At 35.3% G+C, this 23,733-nt stretch overlaps 1 protein-coding gene across 4 annotated transcripts in view; it reads left to right on the top strand.

The window, feature by feature from the left end:
• CCDC178 (coiled-coil domain containing 178) overlaps positions 1-23,733 on the top strand; it is a 294,180-nt gene that overhangs the window by 136,956 nt on the left and 133,491 nt on the right. For all 4 annotated transcript variants that reach the window (XR_003902446.1, XM_029921892.1, XM_029921893.1 and 1 more), the window contains exons 12-14: positions 16,729-16,791; positions 18,053-18,214; positions 19,793-19,906. Coding sequence is in view for 3 of the 4 variants with exons in the window: in XM_029921892.1 (XP_029777752.1) it covers positions 16,729-16,791; positions 18,053-18,214; positions 19,793-19,906 (339 nt within the window). In the remaining variant the exon portion in view is untranslated. The remainder of the gene's footprint in view (positions 1-16,728; positions 16,792-18,052; positions 18,215-19,792; positions 19,907-23,733) is intronic.

Raw genomic sequence — 23,733 nt, forward strand, 5'->3', positions numbered from 1 at the left:
ATCATGACCTGAGCCAAAGTCAATCACTTAACTGACTGAACCACCCAGGCGCCCCTGTAAAGGGGTCACTTTAACAGGCTACTCTTGTCCATCACACCTCACACTTGCACTTCTCCCATTTTTGGCATTTACTTATCAAAGACTTATTATCATATAATTATCTGTAAAATATAGAATCTGTATCTATGTTCAAGCCTTGAACTAATACTTTATTCAGTGAAGACTTTCTCTTGTGCTTTATAAATTTAGGAGACTTAGATTTGTCTTTCAGTAAATGTTTCTTTACTGAGAGACTGAGATTTTGTTCCGACATTGAATCTACCTTCACCAGACTTGGTGTATTGTACCTATATCCCTTTCCATGGGTTGTCCAGTGGATTTTTCATACAATATATGTTTCAAAGTTAGTATGCTAGAAATCACGCATGGTAAAAATTAACCTCAAATAAGTCAGTACTACCCAAAGCAATCTACATTTTCAATGTAATACCTATCAAAATAACACCAGAATTCTTCACAGACCTAGAACAAAGAATCCTAAAATTTGTATGGAACCAGAAAAGACCCCAAATAGTCAAAACAATCTTTAAAAAGAAAACCAAAGCTTGAGGCATCAAAATCCCAGACTTCAAACTGTATTACAAAGCTGTAATCATCAGGATAGTATGGGACTATCACAAAAACAGACACTCAGGTCAATGGAACAGACCAGAAGTGGACCCGCAAACGTATGGCCAATTAATCTTTGACAAAGCAGGAAAGAATATTCAGTGGAATAAAGACAGCCTCTTCAGCATGTGGTGCTGGGAAAACTGGAGAGCAACATGCAGAAAAATGAACCTGGACCACTTTCTTACACCATACACAAAAATAAACTCAAAATGGATGATAGAAATGTAAGATAGAAAGCCGTTAAAATCCTCAAAGAGAAAGCAGGCAAAAACCTCTTTGACCTTGGCCACAGCAACTTCTTACTTAACACGCCTCCACAGGCAAGGAAAACAAGAGCAAAAATTAACTACTGAGACTTCATCAAAATAAAAAGCTTCTGCACAGCGAAGGAAACAATGAGCAAAACTAAAAGGCAACTGATGGAATGGAAGAAGATATTTGCAAATGACATAGAAGATAAAGGTTTGACATCCAATATCTGTAAAGAACTTATCAAATTCAACACCCAAAAACAAATAATCCAGTGAAGAAATGGGCAAAAGATATGAATAGACACTTCTCCAAAGACAGCCAGATGGCCAACCGACACATGAAAAAATCCTCACATCACTCATCATCAGGGAAATACAAATCAAAACCACAATGCAATACCACCTCCCAGCTGTCAGAATGGCTAACATTAACAGGCAACAACAGATATTGGCGAGGATGGGGAGAACGAGGAACCCTTTTGCACTGCTGGTGGGAATGCAAACTGGTGCAGCCATTCTGGAAAACACAATGGAGGTTTCTCAAAAAATAAAAAATAGAACTACCCTATGATCCAGCAATGGCACTACTAGGTATTATCCAAGGGATAAAAGTATGCTGTTTCAAAGGGACACATGCATCCCAATGTTTATAGCAGCACTATCAACAATAGCCAGAGTATGGAAACAGCCCAACTGTCCATTGATGGATGAACAGATAAATATACAATGGAATATTAGTCAGCAATCAAAAAGAATGAAATCTTGCCATTTGGAGCTACGTGGACGGAACTAGAAAGTATTATGCATAAGAAAAATTATAGAAAGACAAATATCATATGACTTGAGGCAAAAATAATATAAAAACAGGGAGGGGGACAAAACATAGAGACTCTTTTTTTAATAGTTTATTGTCACGCTGGTTTCCATACAACACCCAGTGCTCTTCCCCACAAGTGCCCTCCTCCATGACCATCACCCATCTTCCCCTTTCCCCCTCCCCCTTCAGCCCTCAGTTTGTTTTCAGTACTTAAGAGTTTCTCATGATTTGCCTCCCTCCACCTCCCTCTCTCTAGCTCTTTCCCCCCTTCCCCTCCCCATGTTAGGTTTCTCCTGTTAGACCTATGAGTGAAAACATATGGTATCTGTCGTTCTCCACCTGACTTACTTAGCATGACACCCTTGAGGTCTATCCACTTTCCTACAAGTGGCCAGATTTCATTCTTTCTCATTGCCATGTATGTAAACCACATCTTCTTGATCCGTTCTTCAGTTAATGGACATTTAGGCTCTTTCCACGATTTGGCTATCGTTGAAAGTGCGCTATGAACATTGGGGTACATGTGCCCCTATGGATCAGCACTTCTGTATCCCTTGGGTAAATCCCTAGCAGTGCTATTCCTGGATCATAGGGAAGTTCTATTGATAGTTTTTTGAGGAACCTCCACACTGTTTTCCAGAGCGGCTGTACCAGTTTACATTCCCACCAACAGTGTAGGAGGGTGCCCGTCTCTCCACACCCTCGCCAGCATCTATAGTCTCTTGATGTGTTCATTTTAGCCACTCTGACTGGTGTGAGGTGGTATCTCAGTGTGGTTTCGATTTGTGTTTCCCTGATGATGAGGGACGTTGAGCATCGTTTTATGTGTCTGTAGGCCATCTGGATGTCCTCTTTGGAGAAGTGTCTGTTCATGTCTTCTGCCCATTTCTTCACTAGATTATTCATTTTTTCAGATGTGGAGTTTGGTGAATTCCTTGTAGATTTTGGATACTAGCCCAGAAAGAGACTCTTAAATATGAAGAACTGAGGGTTGCTGGAGGGGTTCTGGGAGGAGGAATGGACTAAATGGGCAAGGGGCATTAAGGAATATACTCCTGAAATCATTGTTGCACTATATGCTAACTTGGATGTAAATTTAAAAATAAATAAATAAATTTAAAAATATAGTAATATCAAGAAAAATATCTCAAAAATGTATGTCATGTTATTTTGCAGATGGTTTTGCATATATAAGACTGGATGTTGTTTATATATTTTTAAATTTTCATTTATCTATGGTAAATAATTAATTGTATTCATTGATAGCCTCAATGAATTGGCTACTTAACGTGTTTTAATTTTTTCATTTGACGGGAAACTTTTGTTTACATATTTATCCCATAGCTGTCACAACCTGCCTTCAATTTTTTAGCTATATGGCTTCATTACCTTGAGTCACTCAATTATTAAGAAGAATGTTACACTTAATTGCTTATTTTTTTCTAACTTTTCCTGATGCCATAAAATGCAATTTATAGGTTAAATGCAAATTTGAGGCAACTCTTTTGTACTTGCTTTGCCAACCTAAGGCGAAGTGTAAGTGTCCCCCTGGTTTTATGCAAGTGAAATTGAAAACATTGAGGCATTGTTAATCAAGTCCTTTCCCTACCCTAAAGTAGTGGCGATAAAACCAGAAAGAAACAACAGAAACAAATTGCACAATTTAGGAAATTCCACATTGCTAAATACTACTAGTAATCTGAGCTGAATATAGGGCATTACATTTCTGTGATGTACACATGTGTTATCTGTGTGTGTCAGAGTGGTAGTGAATTAAAAATGACTTTCTAGGTAATCCTTAGATAAATCAGGTTTGGAATAATTCAAGTTTGTAGTTTCTGCCCTTGTTATGACCTCTACTGTCTTTCATTGACTAAGTAAAAAATATCTATAAAATTAGCATCATGTTTTTCTTGCAGATACCTTTATATGTTTGTTACTCCTGGCCTAACATTAGTTCTTAATTCATGTCTTCTAGATATTATAGCATTACCACCTCTGACCTAGCTCTGAGAAATAACCTTTCAAAACCTTAGAGGTGGAATTTGTGAATTATGTTTCAAATTAATGCACCTGTACAATGCTGAGTCAGTTTGACACTAGAAGCCACGCTGAACATTCAAGATATTTAGCAGCTTCTGGAGTTTTCCAGCTATTACAGATGACTTCTCCAATTTTTTCATACCTTCAATCCCAATAATGGACCTATTCAGAAAAGACACGATTAGCCAAGTCCCAGAATAAAATTATCCACAGTGATGGGAGATAAATCAATAAAAGGGTAATATGTATTCAATTATGGTATTGATGGAATGAACAGAAAATCATTCAGTGTTATCTAAAGAATGTAATATTGTAACAAGGAAAATCTCAAAAGCTTTTATCAGATATTAAATACTTCTCAACATTTAAATAGAAAGAATCTGTGCAAGCTGCAGGAATGCAGAGGGCTTTTTGCTTGAACAGACTGGAGTTTTGGTGGAAAAGTAGAATATCAGGGCCCTCTGGTTCCGGGTTATAATCCTAGTAACCAGAACAAAGTGGAAACTTAGTAGAAAAGAAAAAAGGAAATAGAAAGAGTTTTCTGCAAGTCTATTATAGGCTAGAGTCTTTATACATGTTAATTAATTCAGTGTTCACAGTACTGTGAAGTTGTTATTAGTATGTTCATTTTGGGGTGCAGTGATTTGCCCAAAGTAGTGTAGCTTTTAGGTAGGTGTGTAGAATTTGAGGACAAGGTTTACGATGCTGGGTTTGGTATAAACTAGTCACTCAGGCACTGGGTAGGCATATACTCCCGAACAAATTCAATCAGTCTCAAATTTTCACAATGACCATAGTAGGGATCACCTTTTAGACTATGTTAGAGAGGATTATTAGGGTCACAGCAAAATTGGGAGAAAGTACACAGATTTCCCATATACCCCAAGCCCTTCTGTATTGTACCTATACATCCCTTCTACTGATGGCTACCATGGCAACCACTGATTTTTTACTGTCTCTGTAGTTTTTCCTTTTCCAAAATACCAGTTGGAATCATATAGTATATAACCTTTTCAGATTGGATTCTTTCACTTACTCATATGCATTCAAGGTTTCTTCATGTCTTTTCTTGGCTTGATAACTAATTTCTTTTTAGCACTGAATAATATTCTATGTCTGGGTATACCACCATTGATTTAAGCATTCACCTACTAAAGAGCATCTTGGTTGCATCCAAGTTTTGTCAGTTATAAATAAAGCCACTATAAACATCCATGTGCAGGGTTTTATATGGAAATAAGTTTTTAATTCCTTTGAATATGAAATAACATAATGGCTAGATATTATAATTAGTGTATATTTAGTTTTTTTGTGTGTTTTGGGGGGGAAATCTTTATTTATTTGAGAGGGAGAGAGTGTGTGTGTGAGAGGGAGAGGGGCAGAGAGAGAGAGAGACAATCTAAGCAGGACCTGCACTGTCAGCACATAGCCCAATGCAAGACTCAGTCTCATGAACCATGAGATCATGACTTGAGCCAAAATCAAGAGGCAGATGCTTAACTGACTGAGCCACCTAGGCCCCCAGTATATATTTTCTTTTGTTAGAAACTACCAAACCAGCAGCACCTGGATGACTCAGTCAGTTGAGCCTCCAACTTCGGCTCAGGTCATGATCTCACATTCGTGGGTTCGAGCCCTGTGTCAGGCTCTGTGCTGACAGCTCAGAGCCTGGAGCCTGCTTCAGATTCTGTGTCTCCCTCTCTCTCTGCCACTCCCCTGCTCATGCTCTGTCTCAAAAATAAATAAAACATTAAAAACGGTTTTTTTAATAAAAATAAAATTAAAAAAAAAAGAAACTACCAAACTGCCTTACAAAGTACCATTTTTCATTCCTACCAGCAATGCATGGGAGTTTCTGTTACTCCAAATCCTTGCCAATAGTTGATGTTGATGTTGTCAGTGATCAGGATTTAACCATTGTAATAGCTGTGTGGTGATATCTCACTGTTGCTTTAATGTACATTTCCATGATGATATATATATATACACATATATATATATATATATATATATATATACACTTATTTGCCATTTTGACATTGTATATCTTCTTTGTTGAGTTGTGTGTTAAGGTCTTTGATCTCTTTTTTTTTTTTTTTTTTAAGTAATCTCTACACCCAAAATAAGGCTCTAACTCACAGTCCCAAGGTCAAGGGTCCCATAGTCTATCGACTGAGCCAGCCAGGCTTCCCAACATCTTTGATCCCTCTTTTATTGGGTGGTTTTCTTACTGTTGAGTTTCTAGAGTACTTTATATATTTTGGATCACAGATCTTTATCAGGTTTGTGTTTTGCAAATACTTACTCCCAGTCTGTGACTTCTCATTCTTTTGACCTTGGCTTTCACAGAGCTAAAGGTTTGAGTTTTAATGAAACCCAACTTATCAATAATTATTATTTCTTTCATAGATCATGTCTTTGGTGTATTTAAAAAGTCATTGCCATACCCAAGATCATCTAGGTTTTTTTCTGTTATCTTCTAGGTTTTCTTTTTCTTGTTATACCTTTAGGTTTATGGTCCATTTTCAGTTAATTTTTGTGAAAGGTGTTGAAAAGATTGTCTTTGTTCTGTTGTGTTGTCTTTGCTTTTTTGTTAAAGATCAGTTGACTATTTGTGGACTCCTTTTTGTTCCCATTATCTATTTGTCTATTCTTTTGCCAATGCTATACTGTCTTGAATAATGTAGCTTTATAGTATATCTTGATGTTGTGTGTGTTCATGCCTCTTGCTTTTTTCTTTTTCATATTGTTTTGGCTATTCTGGGTCTTTTGCCTCTCCTTATAAACTGGCATATAGGAAAACAATTGAAGATTGTGTATTCACATTATATCTTGCAACTGTCCTATAATTGCTTTTTATTTTCAGGAGTATTTTTGTTAATTCTTTTAGATTTTTAAATGTACAATTATGTCATCTGTGAACAAGGGCAAATTTATTTATTTTTTCCAAATCTGTATATTTTTTACTTATTTTGTCAATGTATTTTCAAGAAATTTCGAGTACAATATTTAAAAGGAATATTAAGGTGGATCATCCTTGCCTTTTACCTGATCCTAGTGAGAAAGCTTTAGTTTCTCACCATAAACTTTTGTCTTAGCTGTAGATTTTTTGAAAATATTCTTTATCCAGGAGAGGAAGATCCCATCCCCTCCCCCCATTTTAGCTTATTGAGGGTCTTACAGTAATGCTGGCCTCATAGAAAGAGTTAGGAAGTATCTGCTTCTGTCCTCTGAAAGAGATTACAAAAATTGAGTATAATTTAATTTCTTACTTAAATGTTTATAGGATTTACTGGGGAACCCATGGGGCCTGGTGCTTTGTGTTTTAGAAAGTAATTACTTATTAATTTCATTTCTTTAATGGATGTCAGCATACTTAAATGGTATGTGTCTGTGAGTTTGGGCAGATTATGTTTCAAGAAATTGTTCTATTTTATCTAGGTTACCTAATTTTTTAAAATAGAGTTTTTCATAGTATTCCTTTATTTTCTTTCAGTATCCATGGGATCTGTAGTGATGCCACTGGTTTCATTTCTGATACTAGTAATTTGTGTCCTCTCTCTTTTGCTTAATTTGCCTACTTTCAGGCGTATCAATTTTATTGGTCTTTTTAAAGAACCATATTTTGGTTTCATTGATTTTTTCTATGATTTTATGTTTTCAATTTCATTGATTTCTGCTCTGATTCTTACTTTTTATTTTCTTCTTCTTAGTTTTAATTTAATTTTTACTCCTTCCAGTTTTCCAAGGTTGAAACCTACATTATTGATATTAGATCTTTCTTCTTTTCTAATATACACACTCAGTACTACAAATTCCTCTTTAAGCAACGTTTTTGCTTCATCATACAAATTGCATTTTTGTTTTTATTTAGTTCAAAATATTTAAAAATTTTTCTTCATATTTATTCCTTGGCTATACATTTTTAAGAAATATGTTGTTTAGTGTCTATATAAATAATATTTTTTGGATTTTCCAGTTAACTTTCTGTTATTGATTTATATTTTAATTCCATTGTGGTCTGACAGTAAACATTGCATGATTTCTAGTTATTCTAGTTTTTAAAATTTGTTTAGGAGTTTAGGGATCATTTTTAATGCTAGAAAAAAACCACTATGTTATATCTTTTTAGTATTTTAGGTCACAGTAATTTGTTCTATAACTTTATGGTTTAGAAGGTTATGATATTGCTTGAATTCTTTTTCTCATATTTATAACAACCCTTAACTCTTCTTTAGAGAAAATTCTTGGCTTTCCCTTCAAATATTATTTGTTAATATCTAAGACAAAATTTATAAAAAACCTTCATCTGAGTAAAGTAAAAAATTAAAACTTCTAAAACGCTGTCTTGGAGGTCATAAATTTTACCACTTCAAGCCTACTTAGATAATGTCCAGTTCAACTGACAGACTAAAATAGCTTTAATAAGCCCAGTTTGATTTGTAACTGTACAGCTTCTATCATAATTACAGATGAGACTGGTGGTACTTTAAAATTGTTAGAAAATGGACATTTTTATAATTTATTTATTTTGATTCTTGAGGATTTATGCCTGTTAGACAAATCTAAAGTGTATTACTTTGACCTATGTACAATAGATTTTATGGAATTAGAAGTGGATATTACATCCTGGACTTTAAACAAATGTTGGTAAGGTGCACTGGGTGGCTCAGTCAGCTAAGCATCTGACTTTGGCTCAGGTCATGATCTCACAGTTCATGAGTTCAAGCTCTGTGTTGGGCTCTGTGGTGACAGCCTGTGTCCTTCTCTGTCTGCACCTTCCCCATTTTCACTCTGTCTCTCTTTCTCAAAAATAAATATTCACAAAAATTTAAAAAAAAAATACTCTTAAAATAACAGCCTAATCTTAACTATTGCTGCTTAGTGCTTTTTTAATTTTTTAATGTTTATTTCTGAGAGTGGAAGAGAGCACAAGCAGGGGAGGAGCAGAGAGAGGGTGACACAGAATCTAAAGCAGGCTGCACACTACAAGCTGTCAGCACAGAGCCCGAACCCACCAACCCTGAGATCATGACCTGAGCTGAAGTTGGATGCCCAGGCATCCCACAGCTTGGGTTTTAATTTAATGAAAGCGGTAGTCATATTGTTTAAAATGGTCAGAAACCTATACACTTAATTTACACTTAGAATTCAGAACTAGGAAGAACTTTTCTTGATAAAGTTATATCCCTTCCCTTAATAAAATTGGCCAGTCTTTAACGTTTCACGTTTCCTTCTGGTTTAAGCAGCCCAGAAGCTCAGAGTCATTTATGCTGTCCGTTGCTAGCACCATCACTCTTTGCTGTTCCTTTCTGTGTTCCAGATTTACGACATTGGTCATGTACTCTTTTATTTTTGGTTCATTGTTTTTAAGTTACTAAGGTTCTCCCCTACTCTAATTCAGAGATAAAATACATTGCCAAAGTTAAGTTAAAGAAGGCACTAACTGTAATATTGGGAGTATCCACATTAATGGTAAATGTTTGCTGAGGAAAAGAGGGAAGGAAGGTACAGACAGAACAGAAATCATGTGAAGGTATATTAGAATTTAAGTCCTGCAAATGTGTCAAACTTCAGAAAAGTTCATTTTCCTAACACATATTTGAGGGAGGAAACACATCGAAAAATGTGATAAAAATAAAGCATTGGACACTCAGTATTATTGATGATGTAAAGCAGTTAAGGACAAAATAAAACTTTATTTGCTTTGCTGGGAACATAACTTACTTTCTCATTCTACCAGTTTAGAACTTGTCAGAAAAAAACGTAGTATATTGGCTCTATACAATTTTCTCTTAAATCTATGAATATTAGGGACAACTGGATGCTCAGTTAGTTAAGTGTCCGACTCTTGGTTTTGGCTCATGTCATGATCTCACTGCTCATGAGATCAAGCTCTGGATCAGGCCCCGTGCTGACAGCACAGACCATGCTTGGGATTCTCTTTCTCCCTCTTTCTGGCTCGCTCGCTCTCTCCCTCGCTCTCTTTCAGAATAAGTAAACAAACTTAAAAAAATAAATCAACGAATTTTGTTTCTATTTTTCCCTCCCTTTTTCTAAGCAAAATGTGATTTTGTTGAAAGGGTGTGGAATTTGAGGTCACATGTTTCTTAATTTGAATTCTGATTCTTCTGTTAATTCTTAGACTATGTAGAATACTAACCATAATGAGCTTAGGTTTTTGATCCCTTAAATGAGTGTAATAATACATGTGTTGTACCTCTGTGTGATAATATTGTATATAAAACATTTACTTAGGGCCTGACAAATGATAGACTCTCAAAAGTATTAGAAATAAGCAACGTAAAGAGTATTCCATAGAAAGGGGCTCCCTTACTCTTTAAGATAAAAGAATATCCAATAACTGACTTACATTTAACTCTGGAATCTGTTTCCTAATAAATATGTAGTTCTAAATAACACAATGAGGGGTGCCTGGATGGCTCAGTTGGTTGAGCGTCTGACTTCGGCCTAGGTCATGATCTCACAGTTTGTAGGTTCGAGCCCCACGTCAGGCTCTATGCTGACAGCTAGCTCAGAGCCTGGAGCCTGCTTCCGATTCTCTGTGTCCCTCTCTCTCTGACCCTCCCCTGCTCGCGCTGTCTCTCTCTGTCACACACACACAAAAAAAAAATGTTAAAAAAAATAAATAAATAAGTAAATAACACAATGAAAGTAGTAATAGCTATTTGTTGAATGCTTGATGCCAGAGTTGCCTCAGGTAAACTATTACATATATATTCATATCAATAAATATTATACATATATACATATATATAATTCTTCTATTCCACAGTAATTTTGTGAAAAATAATTGTGATCCCAATTTTACTTATATGAAAACTAACATTTGGTAAATGTTAAGACATACTGACATGGCAACTCTGACAACCTGTACTCAGTGTACGTTGGTGGAACCTTTCTGGGAAGTTATTTATCAATATCTGTAAAAATTTTTAAATCTATTTTAAAAAGTATTTAAATTATTGAAGTATAGTGAACATACAATATTATATTAGTCAATATACAATATTATATGCATTATATGCACAACCTAGTGATTCAACAATTCTGTACACTATGCAGCGCTGACCACAAGAAGGGCAGTACCCTCGCTCCTCATACAATGTTGTGACAGTATTGTTAACTGTATCCCCGATGCTGTACGTCTCATTTCCATGACTTATTTCACAACTGGAAGTTTGTGCCTCTTAATCCTTTTCCCCTGTTTCTCACGTCCCCCCATGCTGGTCCCTTTTGGCAGACATTAGTTTGTTGCATGCATTTATGCATCTGTTTCTTTTTTGCCTTTGTTTGCTGGTTTCAAATTCTACGTATAAGTAAAATCATATGGCATTTGTCTTTCTCTGTCTGACTTACTTCACTTAGTATGGTGTTCTCTAGGTCCATCCACATTGGCGCAAATGGCAAGATTTTTGTGGCTGAGTAATATTTTGAAATGTATATGCATACCACATCTTTGTCTGTTCATCTATGAAGGACACCGAGGTTGCTTCCATATATTGTCTATTGTAAATAATGCTGCAGTGAACATAGGGCCTCATACGTCTTTTTGAATCAGTGTTTTTGTTTTCTTTGGATAAATACCTAATAGTAGAATTAATAGATCGTATGGTATTTCTATTTTTAATTTATTGAGGAACTTCCATACTGTTTTCCATAGTGATTGCACCGATTTACATTCTCACTGACAGCATATGAGGTTTTCCTTTTCTCCATATCCTTGCTAACACTTGTTATTTCTTATCTTTTTGATAATAACCATTCTGACTGGAAGGGGGTTATATCTCATGGTTTTGACTTGTATTTCACTGATGACTAGTGACATTGAGAATCTTGAGGAAACATGTCCATAAATATGTTTCTAAGTCTGATGTACAAAAGATTACAGCCTAGGTTTTCTTTTAAGAGTTTTATTGTTTCAGGTCTCACATTTAGGTCTTTAGTCCATTTTGAGTTTATTTTTGTGTCTGATGTAAGATAGTGGTTCAGTTTCTTTTTTTTTTTTTTAATGTTTCTCTATATTGGAGAGACAGAGAGAGACAGAATGCAAGCTGGAGAGGGGCAGAGCGAAAGGGAGACAGAATCGGAAGCAGGTTCCAGGCTCTGAGCTGTCAGCACAGAGCCCAACAGGGGCTCACACCCACAAACCCTGAGATCACGACCTGATGCTTAACCGACCGAGCCACCCAGCCACCCCAGTTTCATTCTTTGGCATGTAGTTGTCTAGTTTTTCTCAATAACCGATTATTGAAGAGACCATTTTTTCCTCATTGTATATACTTCCCTCCTTTGTCAGAGATTAATTAAGCATAGGTTTATTTATGCACTGCACTCTGTATTCTGTTCTACTGATTTATGTGGTGTTTTTGTGCCAGTGCCAGTACCAAACTGTTTTTATTACTATAGCATTGTGTTATATTTTGTAATCTGGGATTATGATACCTGCAGCTTTATTCTTTCTCAAGATTGCTTTCACTACTGGGCACTTTTATGATTCCATACAAGTTTAGGATTATTTGTTCTAGGTCTGTGACAAATAATGTTGATATTTTAATAAATATTCTAACAATATTAATTTTTCTACTTCAGGAGCACGGTATCTAATTTCATTTGTTTGTGTTGCCTTCACTTTCTTTCATCAATGTCATGCAGTTTTCAGGGTATAGATCTTTCACTTCCTTGGTTAAACTTTCTCCTAGATATTTTATTCTTTTTGGTGCAATTTCAAGTGGAATGATTTTCTTAATTTCTTGTGCTACTTTATTATTAGTATATAAAAATACTACAGAACTCTACATATATTATTTTGAATCCTGCAACTTTACTGAATTCATTTATTAGTTCTAATAATTTTTTGGTAGAGTGTTAGGGTTTTCTATACAAAGTAATATGTCATCTGCAAATAGTGACTGTATTATTTCTTCTTTAACCAATTTGAATGTTTTTTTATTAGTTTTCCTTGTCTGTTTGCTGTAGCTAGGACTTGTATTTTGAATAAAAGTGGTGAGGGGACATCCTTGTCTTGTTCCTGATATTAAAGGAAAAGCTTTAATCACCATTGAGTAATAGGTTAGCTATTGGTTTGTTATGTATGGCCTGTTTTACATTGAGGTATTTTCCTTCTAAACCCACTTTGTTGAGAGTTTTAAATCATGAACTGATAGTGAATTTTCTTAGATTTTATTTCTGCATCTGTTGAGAGGGTCATATGTTTTTATATTTCATTTTGTTAATGTCATGTGTCACATCGATTTGTAGATATTAAACTAGTATATGTAAAGACCTTATTTTTGTTATTCTTTTTAATGTTTAGTTTTGAGAGACAGAGAGAGACAGAACATGAGTGGGGGTAGGGCAGAGAGAGGGAGACACAGAATCCGAAGCAGGCTCCAGGCTCTGAGCTGTCAGGACTGAGCCCAAACTCACAATCTGTGAGATCATGACCTGAGTGAAGTCAGACACTCAGCCAGCTGAGCCACCCAGGTGCCCCTATGTAAAGAACTTTAAATAGTAAATACATTTTCAGTCTATAGTTAATTAACATTATTTGTAAAAATAAGACTTAAAGAAAAATCACCAGACAATAAAGATGAACAGAGGCTACAAGAATGTGTGCTAAGGATGTGTGTCATTAGTTACATAATAACAAGTAGAAAATATACTCCAGGAACACAAGACGTGCTTGTTTTGTACATTGCTGCAACTCGGTGCCTAGAACAGTGCTGAGAACAAAGTAGGTCCTCAGTAAATGTTTATGGAAGGCATAAATACATAGTTAACACATAGTAGGAACATTTTAAAAACAAAATTTTCAGTAATAGAATTGTTAAATATATGAGTACAAGGATAAATTGTAAATTCATTCAGTTCTAAATTTTTAAAAACGGGATTTTTGGTTTTTTTAGTGGTTGATAAAGATCTTACTAGGCTGACTCTACCAAAGATAACTTTAATCCCTGGACCTAAAAAGGAATACACTAAAAAGTCACAATGTATATCCCTGGGTTTGGAGATTCAGGTTATTTTAATTTTATTTTTGTAATTTAAAAATGTTTCTCCAAAAAACCCATTTATTTTCATAAAGAAAGAAACATAAAATAGCACCCTGGTGTTTATTTTTTAGGAAGAATCCATGTGTTCTGCCACCTGGACTTTTGTTAGGTTCCTGGCCACAAAACAGTGCCCCAACAGTGCAGTCAGAGCTGCTCTGTCCCACTGATTCAGTCCAACTCCGTTATTGACAGAAATACTAAACTTTTCTTTATGATTATAACTCTTAATTTTAAATTCTCTTTTTGTCTGTTCCTGGTCTCAGATCTTCTATAATAATTTGAGTTCTCCAATTTTTGTCTCAGTTCCCCTCCGTTACTGGAAAGCAAACTGATGCTACTTCCTTGATTCTGAGCTTATATCTATTTATATTTAGTGTTTACTTCTCTTTTCTCTTTGAAGGTGGGTTTCCGGATGCATAGCTGTAAGTGTTACATTGCTCTTCAGTTCTTTGTCCTAGTACAAGTCTCCTCCAGTAGAATAGCTCTTTGCTGCCACCTTCTGGTTTTTGGCTGCTAAAGCCAAGCAGCAGGTCAAAGGTGACTGTTTCAGTCTGGGCTCTTCTCAGCATCTGAGAATGCTCCCCCTTTTCTTTGGTTTCTTTCAAGTCCTTTGGAGTGATATTTTGATATATTTTATTCTCCAAAACCAGAATTGACTAGTTTTTATGGAGACTTTATGTCCCCCGAAGCCTAGGTTTTATACAATTTTTTTTTACAGAGAAAGCTCGTTGACCTCTACTCTAAAAAATACAAGAATAGCAAATATAGGGAGTATCCACAGCCTTTATGGATGAAGCAAGTACCCAAAGAAGGAGTAAGTGTGAAAGAGGCTGCTTTCGCCCCAAAGCGGAGTAAGGGCGTACTGGACAGAGCATGGGTGTGTCTGAGTTGATGAACTTAAGCAGCCACCTGCCAGGTGTCAGACACTTTGATGGAGGTTAAATGGAATTTGAATGGAGTTTCTGGATAGAGAACCCGGCTTGAGGGTAAGCACCTTTGGTTTTCCACATGCCAGCTGGCAGCTGGAAAGAAGGAGGATGAAGGAGGAAACAGCTGGAAACAGAACAAGGATGTGAAGCGCCTTGCTGCAGCCTTGTGAGCCCCACCACTGCCCTCTGTTGATAAAGCCCCACCTCAACTCAGTTAGAGAGTGGATTTAGAGCTAAAGGCAATGATTAGATAACTGGCACATGCACACCTTTCTAATTCAGTTGGTTTCTGTATGTAACTGAGCACCATTTCTTCTCTTTAACTTACAACTTTTGAGTCTCTTTTAATCTTAAAGAGTCTCCTACATTTAAAAAATTATCTTTTATTGCATTGATATTTGCTGAAAAGTCTAGGCCAGTTACCTTCCAAAACATCTCTCACTATGGGTTTATTTTTTTGTTCTCATGGTTAGATGCAGGTTCAACACTTCCGGCAGGAGTATTACATAGTAACTGTATTGTGTCAATGAAACACCACAACGCACGTGGTACAAGTTTGTCACATTATTAGTGACAAACTTAATATTTGATTATTTGGCTAAAGTTATGACCAACAAATTTATTCATTTTCCTGTTGTAATAATGACTCAATTGAGTGATATTTTAAGAACATGCAATTATCTTTGTTTCCAAAAAAATTTTTTACCCAAATTTAGCATCTATTGGTAAGTCTTGGTCAAATCCACTTTTGTCATGGGTGTGAAATGGTGATTTTTTTTTTCTGGGCTTTTATTCCCTTTATAATCAATCAGCAATTAGAAGAACCAAAAAGTTTGGTACAAGCTGGGTTGCAGGCCGTGTGCCTGAAAATGGCAGTTTTCTTTCAGTTCTTATTCAAGCCCTTGTTGCCTCTGCTTTTCCTACCACTTCCCCTATGGGCCCAAGTCTCAGACAACCATCGTCGGCCTGGTTTCACTCCCCACCCTTCATATGCTGCGCATGAGTCAGAATCTGGGTGATTATCTGGAGTTTCTCATTATATAAAGAGATTTTTTTAAATCTATTTTTGAATTTGTAAGAACCTAAAACTTTTACAGTTTAATTACCAACCTAGGGACCAAAAGCAGTGTGTTTGTTATTTGTTAATGCATTTGTTCAATAAGTTATTTATTCAGGAAATGTTTTTATAGCTACCGTAACTCTTAGTCATTCTCCAGCCTGTCTTCTTGAACATTTTCAATGATAGTTCAATGGATGTTTTACTAAGAAGACTGTACTCTATCTCTTGCATCAAGTCTACAGTAATATGTATTCATTTTCCTAATTCTATTGCCAGCAGCTCTGTAATTCACACTTCATAATTAGAAGACAGCATCTCTGATGTTGTGTAGTAATGTCAGTTAAAACTATGGAGAGTTGAAATCTATCCAAGTAACAGGAAAAAAATTTTTTCTACACATTTTTTACCTACTAAATTCCAAAGAATGATTTTTTTTAAGAAAAAAGAAAAAAAAATTATTCTGGCTAGATCGAGAATCTGATTACATTTTACATACTTCAAACTATCTTGTTTTCAAAATTGAATGTGTTCCTCTGGAAGGTGTTATCAAAAGCAAACTGATAGTTTTTTAAAGAGAAAAATTGTAGACTGGTTAAGTCTTTCCCTTTTGATTACTTTGACCTTTTAGTTCAGGGTTATAAAGTAACCTGAAATGAACTGAAATTCTCTTTTTCTTGGTCTTGTAACACTTTCTACCTTTGTTTCATATAACATCAGGTTCTTTGGTTGGTTGGTTGGTTGTTTTTTTACAATACTCAATTTTTAATGAATATTTTAGTCTTTATCATAATGTAAGTAAACTGTAGCTTGTGTTATCGATTTTTTTCAATATTTTCTGATTTTCTATAAATAAAACCTTTTTTGATTTGATAATATATAGGGTAGAGAAGATTTCTTGAAAAGACTCACTCGAGGTAAAGCGGCTAATGGAATGATGATTCAGGTAATCCTAATTTGGTTTCAATATTTTATTCTTCCTTTAATTTGCATTTTACTTAGCATTTTAAATTTGCCTGTAATGAGGCATCTTTTCCCTACTTGGTTTGCAAGCCAGCGGTTTTCTCTCCTTAGCTGATGGGGGTTGCCCTTTGAGTGCGGCCAGCAGGGTCTGATCATGCATAAAGAAACTGACCTCCCGTACACATAACTCATTTTGTGGCTTAATGGGAATTTCTGCCAGTCTGGTAGAAGGGCAGTGAGATCTTATTCCTAAGTGTCTCTTTAGTTTGTTTTGTGATGATGTTAGGTTTTCTTTACTTTTAGTGTCTTTCAATTGAATTTCTTTATTTAACACTGAAAGAAAACTATGCTATTGCTATATAAAGATTTTGAAATTAAATTAATATAGCTAGCAAAACCAATTGAATTTTTTTTTATCTTCACCTACCTCCTGCCTATCCTTTGGAACCCAGGTTGTGTGTTTTGATCCTTGGCATGTTTCTAGAATGCCTCCCCTTCAGAAATACATCAATACTTGAGATTGTAAAAATAAAATCAAGAGGCAAAACAGTCTAAAACAGTGTTATTTTATATGCTTATTTGAGACTATCTGCACCTCTCGTCTTCTTTGAAATAAACACAAATTTTATGATTTCTTTTGTTAGGAATTTTGGCAGTGCTTCTCTGCTTCTCTATGCTGAAAATGCCAAATTTCCTGAGTGATTTTTCTCTCTATGTATATGTGTGGTCAATAATTCCATAATCTCCTAGCCTTCTTAGCTTAATATTTTGTCATTAACTTCTTGTTCATTGGGTTTATTGGGTTTTAGATTGCAAGAATTGCATACATTTCAATATTTGTTGTTAATGTGCTTTTTAACCTTATTGTCTTCCAATATTTAGATAAAAGTGTTAGATTTTTATTATCTAGATTAAGTTTTGCTCGCATTTTTTAAATAATAACTGCATTGTTTAAATATGCTATAGTCATACCTGTTGCTTTTTATGGTGGAATAATTCTTTTTTAATTTTCAAATAACCACAAACATTACTGCGTGACACAAGATTGAGACTCAGTAAATGTTTACTTTTTTTTTAAGTTTTTAATTACAGTTAGCAGGCAAGGTCATGTGAGCTTCAGGTGTACAGTATAGTGATTCAACCCTTCCATAGATCACCTGGTGCTCATCATAACAAGTGCCCTCCTTAATTCTATGTTTAGTTAGTTAATAACTGAATGAATTATTTAACATCTTTGCTGGCAGAAAAGACTGTATTCCATTCAAGAAGAACACCTACTTGAGAGGCAGGAGCTTATGGACAAGAAAGCAATGCACACCCTCTCAGCGGCGGAACTCGAGACCTGTCTGCCTGAACTAGAAGAAGAGGCCATGAGAATCAGAGCTGCCCACAAAGAGCATGTTGACGTAAGCATTTACAATTAATCCAGAAGCTAATTTCCAGGACTATTTAGGTGGATAAATCACATATGTGATTTTACATTATTATTTGGAATATTATGATTTCACATAGGAAGACATAAAAGCATGAACAAAATGAGTATTATATGACCGCACAGCTGATCTATCATGGAACCAAACAGCAAGAATGTGAATGCTGTCACCTCGAATCCCATACTCTTAGAGTGTCCTTAGGAACAAGCTGTTTTCAAACAGAGGAGTAGTGAGCTATCTTTTCTGATTGCCCACTATGGTAAACTTAATTCGAGGTCTTCACTATTTGTTAATAAAATGCTAAAGCTATGTTTACTCAAATATAAAACATAATGCATCTTGACAGTTTTATGGTCAATTTTTGATATATGTGGAAGAAGTTAAGACACCTAGGATGAAAAATAAAGCAAATGATGATAAAATATTTTCAAAACAACAAGTTTATGGCAGTAACTGATACTACTAGCCCTTCCCAAAGAAAAATTTAGTAGAAAAATATGTGTGCGTCATCTCATTAGTCTTCTGGAGAAGTAGAGGGTGTGGTAAGAGTTATACATTCTTGTCCTTGCACGCAGAGAGGACATACATATATTCATTTGGGCCATTTGGCAAAAGGATCTTTTTCTTTGCAAATGATGATGTAACTTTTATATTCTCTTAGTCTTTAATAATTTTCAGTGTTTTTTTAATTTAAAAACTTTATGATGTATAAAATGTCACCATTATGAAAGTTTATTTTGTTCTTCAAAGCCTCCCAATGAAATAGCCAAGACAGAGTTTATCTGTGTCATAGACTTGAGAAAACTTGGGCTTAAATGCATGAAGCAGCTTGTACAAGGCCATAAAACATGGCAACAAGAAATTCTGAGTATACTACTATATCCAGGCCTCTTAATTGTTTATCCTAGAGCTCATGTAATGAATATAAAACCAGCACTAACACCTAGTGAGATAAATGATTTTAATAATGGCTCCTCCTTACATTAGTGATGGAAATTTATTAATTGCTTCAAAAGCCTCAGTATAATCATCTGAGTATAATGAATTCCTAAAAAGATTAATGACTTTTATTCCCCCTTATTTTATAATAGCCATTGTTTTTTTCTCATCTTATAGTTCAGTAATCATTTTTGCTTTTATTATATTTTAATAGTTTATAAATTATGAGACCTGTAAATTTAACACAAACTCTTGAAAACAAGAAGTTTTTATGCACTTTTGGTAATGACTGCTGATAATTTGTGTTTGCAGTTTTATTTTTGGTTAAAATATTTTAAATATCATGTTGAAAACTTAAAATTTCCAAAGTGAATTTATTGGTTTTTGTTACTTAGCTAAAACAAATTAGATATTTGTTTTCTTTGGTAATTCAAGTAGAATATTGGGTGTGGATATCATAGTATATTTTTGTTATTCATGTTCGGTGGTCCTTTCCCCTTCTACCAAAATATACGTTGTTTTTATTAAAATGGTCATTTGGGAACTACTTGGTCTAAACCAGGATAATTGGATGGTAAATGCTGTACATCTTAATTTATGACTGTCTTCTAGATATTAAATAATATAATTGAGAGGAAAGAACATGTTACAAGAAATGTGGAAAAAGCAAAGAAAAAGTTGCAAAAAAGGGGGAAGAAAACTCGAGATGCAATAACAGAAACTGAGGTAAGAAATTTAATATCAAAAATAATTATGAATTTCCAACCTCTTTATGTCAATTAAAACTATTCAAACAAATTCACTTTAGGTGGGTACCTCTCATTTCTAATTGGTTGCACTAAGTTTCTACACACACACACACACACACACACACACTCACACACACACACACACACAATCTCTGTGTCTTCATTTCTTTTTCTTACAGTGTTCTTCCCATGGCACTAGTGCATCCTTCTGTTAGCCTTTACTACAAGGTGGATGTAGGTATTTCTGTATTGTATCAGGTAGTACCATGTTTCTAGAGATGAAACCAATCTATAAACTGAAACACTTGTTAATATCCAACCTCTCAATTTTAACCCTCACACCGGTGTACAGGCAGCATGGTATATATTAAAAGGCTTTGGGACTTTTTCCAAATTAGTAATATTCACTCCCTGGAACTCCTCATCTCCAGTGTGCTGTCTTTTGAAAATGAGTGGATATGGGGAAGTGGAGATAGTCCATTATCTTCCACTTGCTATCCTCTGGATATTTTAAAGGTAGCACCAGTTGGATTTGTTGGTGGACAGCATGTTGGCTATGACATAGAGGTGTAATCATTTTTAAAAACTTTGTCGTAGGCCACAAAATAAATATTTAAAAAATTACCAAGGAAAATAATAATACAAGACCAAGAACAACAGATACTGGTAGTTTTCAGTTCTCTATATGCCAGGCATTATTTAAAGTGCGCAGACATATTAACTCATTCCAACTGCATAATAACTCTACAAAGAGTGTGCTATCATTATCTCCATTCTACAGTTGAAGAATCTAATGCCTTGCTTTTTAATTAACTTGTTCAGTTTCACACAGCTCATTCATGGCAGAGTCGAGATTCACTAAATCAGGCCTTGGCACTAAAATCTATGCTCTTAACCGTTACATTAATCTGATCTCACACAGTTTACTTTTGTTGAATACTGTGAAGTAAAATCAGAACTCTAACAAAAAAATTTACAACCACAAGAAAATACTTGTATAGATCACTGGAAATACATTTTTAGAATTTTTAAAGTTAATTTATTTTAAGAGAGAGAGAGAGAGAACAACTGAGGGAAGACCAGAGAGAAAGAGGGAGAGAAAGAATCCCAAGCAGGCTCCACCCTGTTAGCTTAGCCACCACAGTTCCCATGTCCACATCTGAATATTAGTTTCAAAACTATTAACTAAAGATTGCCAAAGGTGGTATGTCTGACACAAAAACAAGTTTCAATGAAGAATATGGCTGAATGCGTTCTTTGTACATGTGTTCAAGGTTATACAAAGTACGAAGAGTCGAAGGGCTAGAGAAGAAGGGTTAATGTTCTTTTATTTGTCCTTCATTTTAGTTAGCCTTTCCAGTTGTTATTGAGCACTTGAGATCTATTAAACATTATTGGAATTTGCTGGAGTTGATGAAGTAAAAGGAGAACTTTGTTCACTCCAGAAGCACATGATCTTTTTGGGGCACAGACAAGGACACAGAGAGCATTAATACTCTGTGACCAAAGCCAGGGCAGCAGTATAATGAGGTGGGAGAATGTCATGGAAGAGGAAACCAACCTGGACTGAGGGAACTGGGGAAAGTTTTTCAGAGATTATTACTCATGGAGCAAATGGAGGTTAAGTACTTGCATTGCCAAGATGGTGTAGAGAATAGAGATGATACACACGAAAGTCTAAAAGAATGGAAAAAAGATTGGCCTTGGAGGTATTCAACAAATGGTTTCCATTATTATTACATAATTTTTAAATTGGCGAAGAAAGGAGGTAAGGGCATTTTAGGAACAGATGCTATGTGTGCAAAGCAAAGGCACCGTAGATGTGTTTGTGGACTTTTAAGTAGTTTGGTAATGACCAGAGAGCAGGATACCTATTATAAAAGTAAACAGAAATGAAGCTAGTGAGATGGGCAATACCCAAATGAAGAAACCTCTTGTGTACCATGCTGCCACCGAACTCCAGACTGTTGTAATTCAAACATTAATAGCATTTATTAAGTACTCTTAATGCTGATTGGTGTGCAAAAAAGACTGTAGACCCTATTTCTATCTTCTAGGAACTTAAATTCTAAGACAAGTATTTTTAAGACAAATAATTTTATCTTTTATGTGCATAAGCATTTCAATCATGGCCAAGCTAACCATGGGCCATTACTGAATTTTTACTATTTTCACCCCCATTTAAATCATAGAGAAGAATCTAAACTTACTACATTTAGATAATTTAAAAACACATTTATTAAATCTTATTTAAAATATCTGAAATTAATAGTTGAGGATCTGAATATAATCCTCATTTTTAAGTTTATTTTGAGAGAGAGAGAGAAAAAGCGTGAGTGGGGGAGGGGCAGAGAGAGAATTTCAAGTAGGCTCTGCACTCAGTACAGACCTTAATGTGGGGCTTGAACTCATGAACTGTGAGATCATGACCTGAGCCAAAGTTGGACGCTCAAGTGTCTGAGCCACCCAGACTCCCCTATAATATTTATCACCTAATATTTTTAAAATATGTGACTTGAAGTGACAGGTTTTGAGAAAAGTAAGCCAAAGAATGATCAGATTATATATGTACTTTTTTTTATGCCTCTATTCCTATTTGCTCCGGGGGCTCTTCAGCATTTATCAAAAGAGTTACGAATGGCTCTTGGGGTTCCCAAGGATTTTGCTCACTGGAGACGTTCACATTTGTACCCCTGATTGACATACAGCATCTAACAACTTCCTTCTAGACTCAGGTCACTATAGTGACGTTTCTACTATTTTTTGATGCCGTGGAGGGGAATATGTCATTCACATTTACCAAAGGCTCAGTGATGGTACCTATTAAAGTGCCAAAATACTGTTTTTTTCTTTTCCCTGCTGTCTGCAGGAAGCACACTATCTTTCCTTTAGATAGAATACTCTGACCCCACCTTCAGCATTGTTGAATTGGCTGGTGTGGTCTCAGTTGTAGGTACTATTACTTCTGAGGTCTTCTTAGTTTCCTCCAAGAATCTTCATTCAAGATTAAGTCATGAGTTATGGACTCTGACTTAAAAGTCAAGTTTAGTGATAGCATGCTGTACTCAGACTTGCCCATACCTAGCTTACTTAGCTTATTCCATACTTATGTATCTCTTCCCACTTGTTCGAGGGGTTGACTTTTCTCATAGTAATATTATTTTGTCATAGTAATAATAATAATATCCTGTTGGGTCTCATTTACGAATTCTAGTAAGCTATCTTTCTGCCATATTCAGATATTGAAAATAAACTAAAAACAAAAAAAAACAAAAAAACAAAAAAAAAACCCTCATTTATCAGTAGACTGATTGCAGAACTTTCAGAAAAAGAAAGGAAGAGAGGATATGGAAATTCAAATACAGTACCCAGTGTTGAAAGTCATGGACAAATAGTGGCTAGAAAAATAAATATTAAAGATTAGCCTTTCTTCTTGAAATCTGTAAGAGTAGAGAAAGAACCAGAGAACATGTGGGGGGAAATGGAGTAAAATAGGAGCAAAGGGAGCAGTTGAGATCTGTGAAATCACTCGGGAGAGTCGCCCTGATTAGAAGCAATGCCAGACGTAGGGAACAGCCTTCAGTAAGTCAGTCATCCCGTCAGTAAATCATTCAGTCAATATAGGCCTCAACAGTCATGAAGGGATCATGCAAAAAGTAGATCAAAATAAAATCTTCAGTCCAGAATTGCACAGGCCAGCCTTGGGAAAGTGTTCCTGGGAAAGTGTATTAAATATAAACTTATTTTGCTTGAAAGATCAGGACAGGAAAGAATATATATTCTTGCCTACCTTCATTGTACATG

This window comes from Suricata suricatta, chromosome 14 (assembly GCF_006229205.1).
Source record: "Suricata suricatta isolate VVHF042 chromosome 14, meerkat_22Aug2017_6uvM2_HiC, whole genome shotgun sequence".
Taxonomy (NCBI): domain Eukaryota; kingdom Metazoa; phylum Chordata; class Mammalia; order Carnivora; family Herpestidae; genus Suricata; species Suricata suricatta.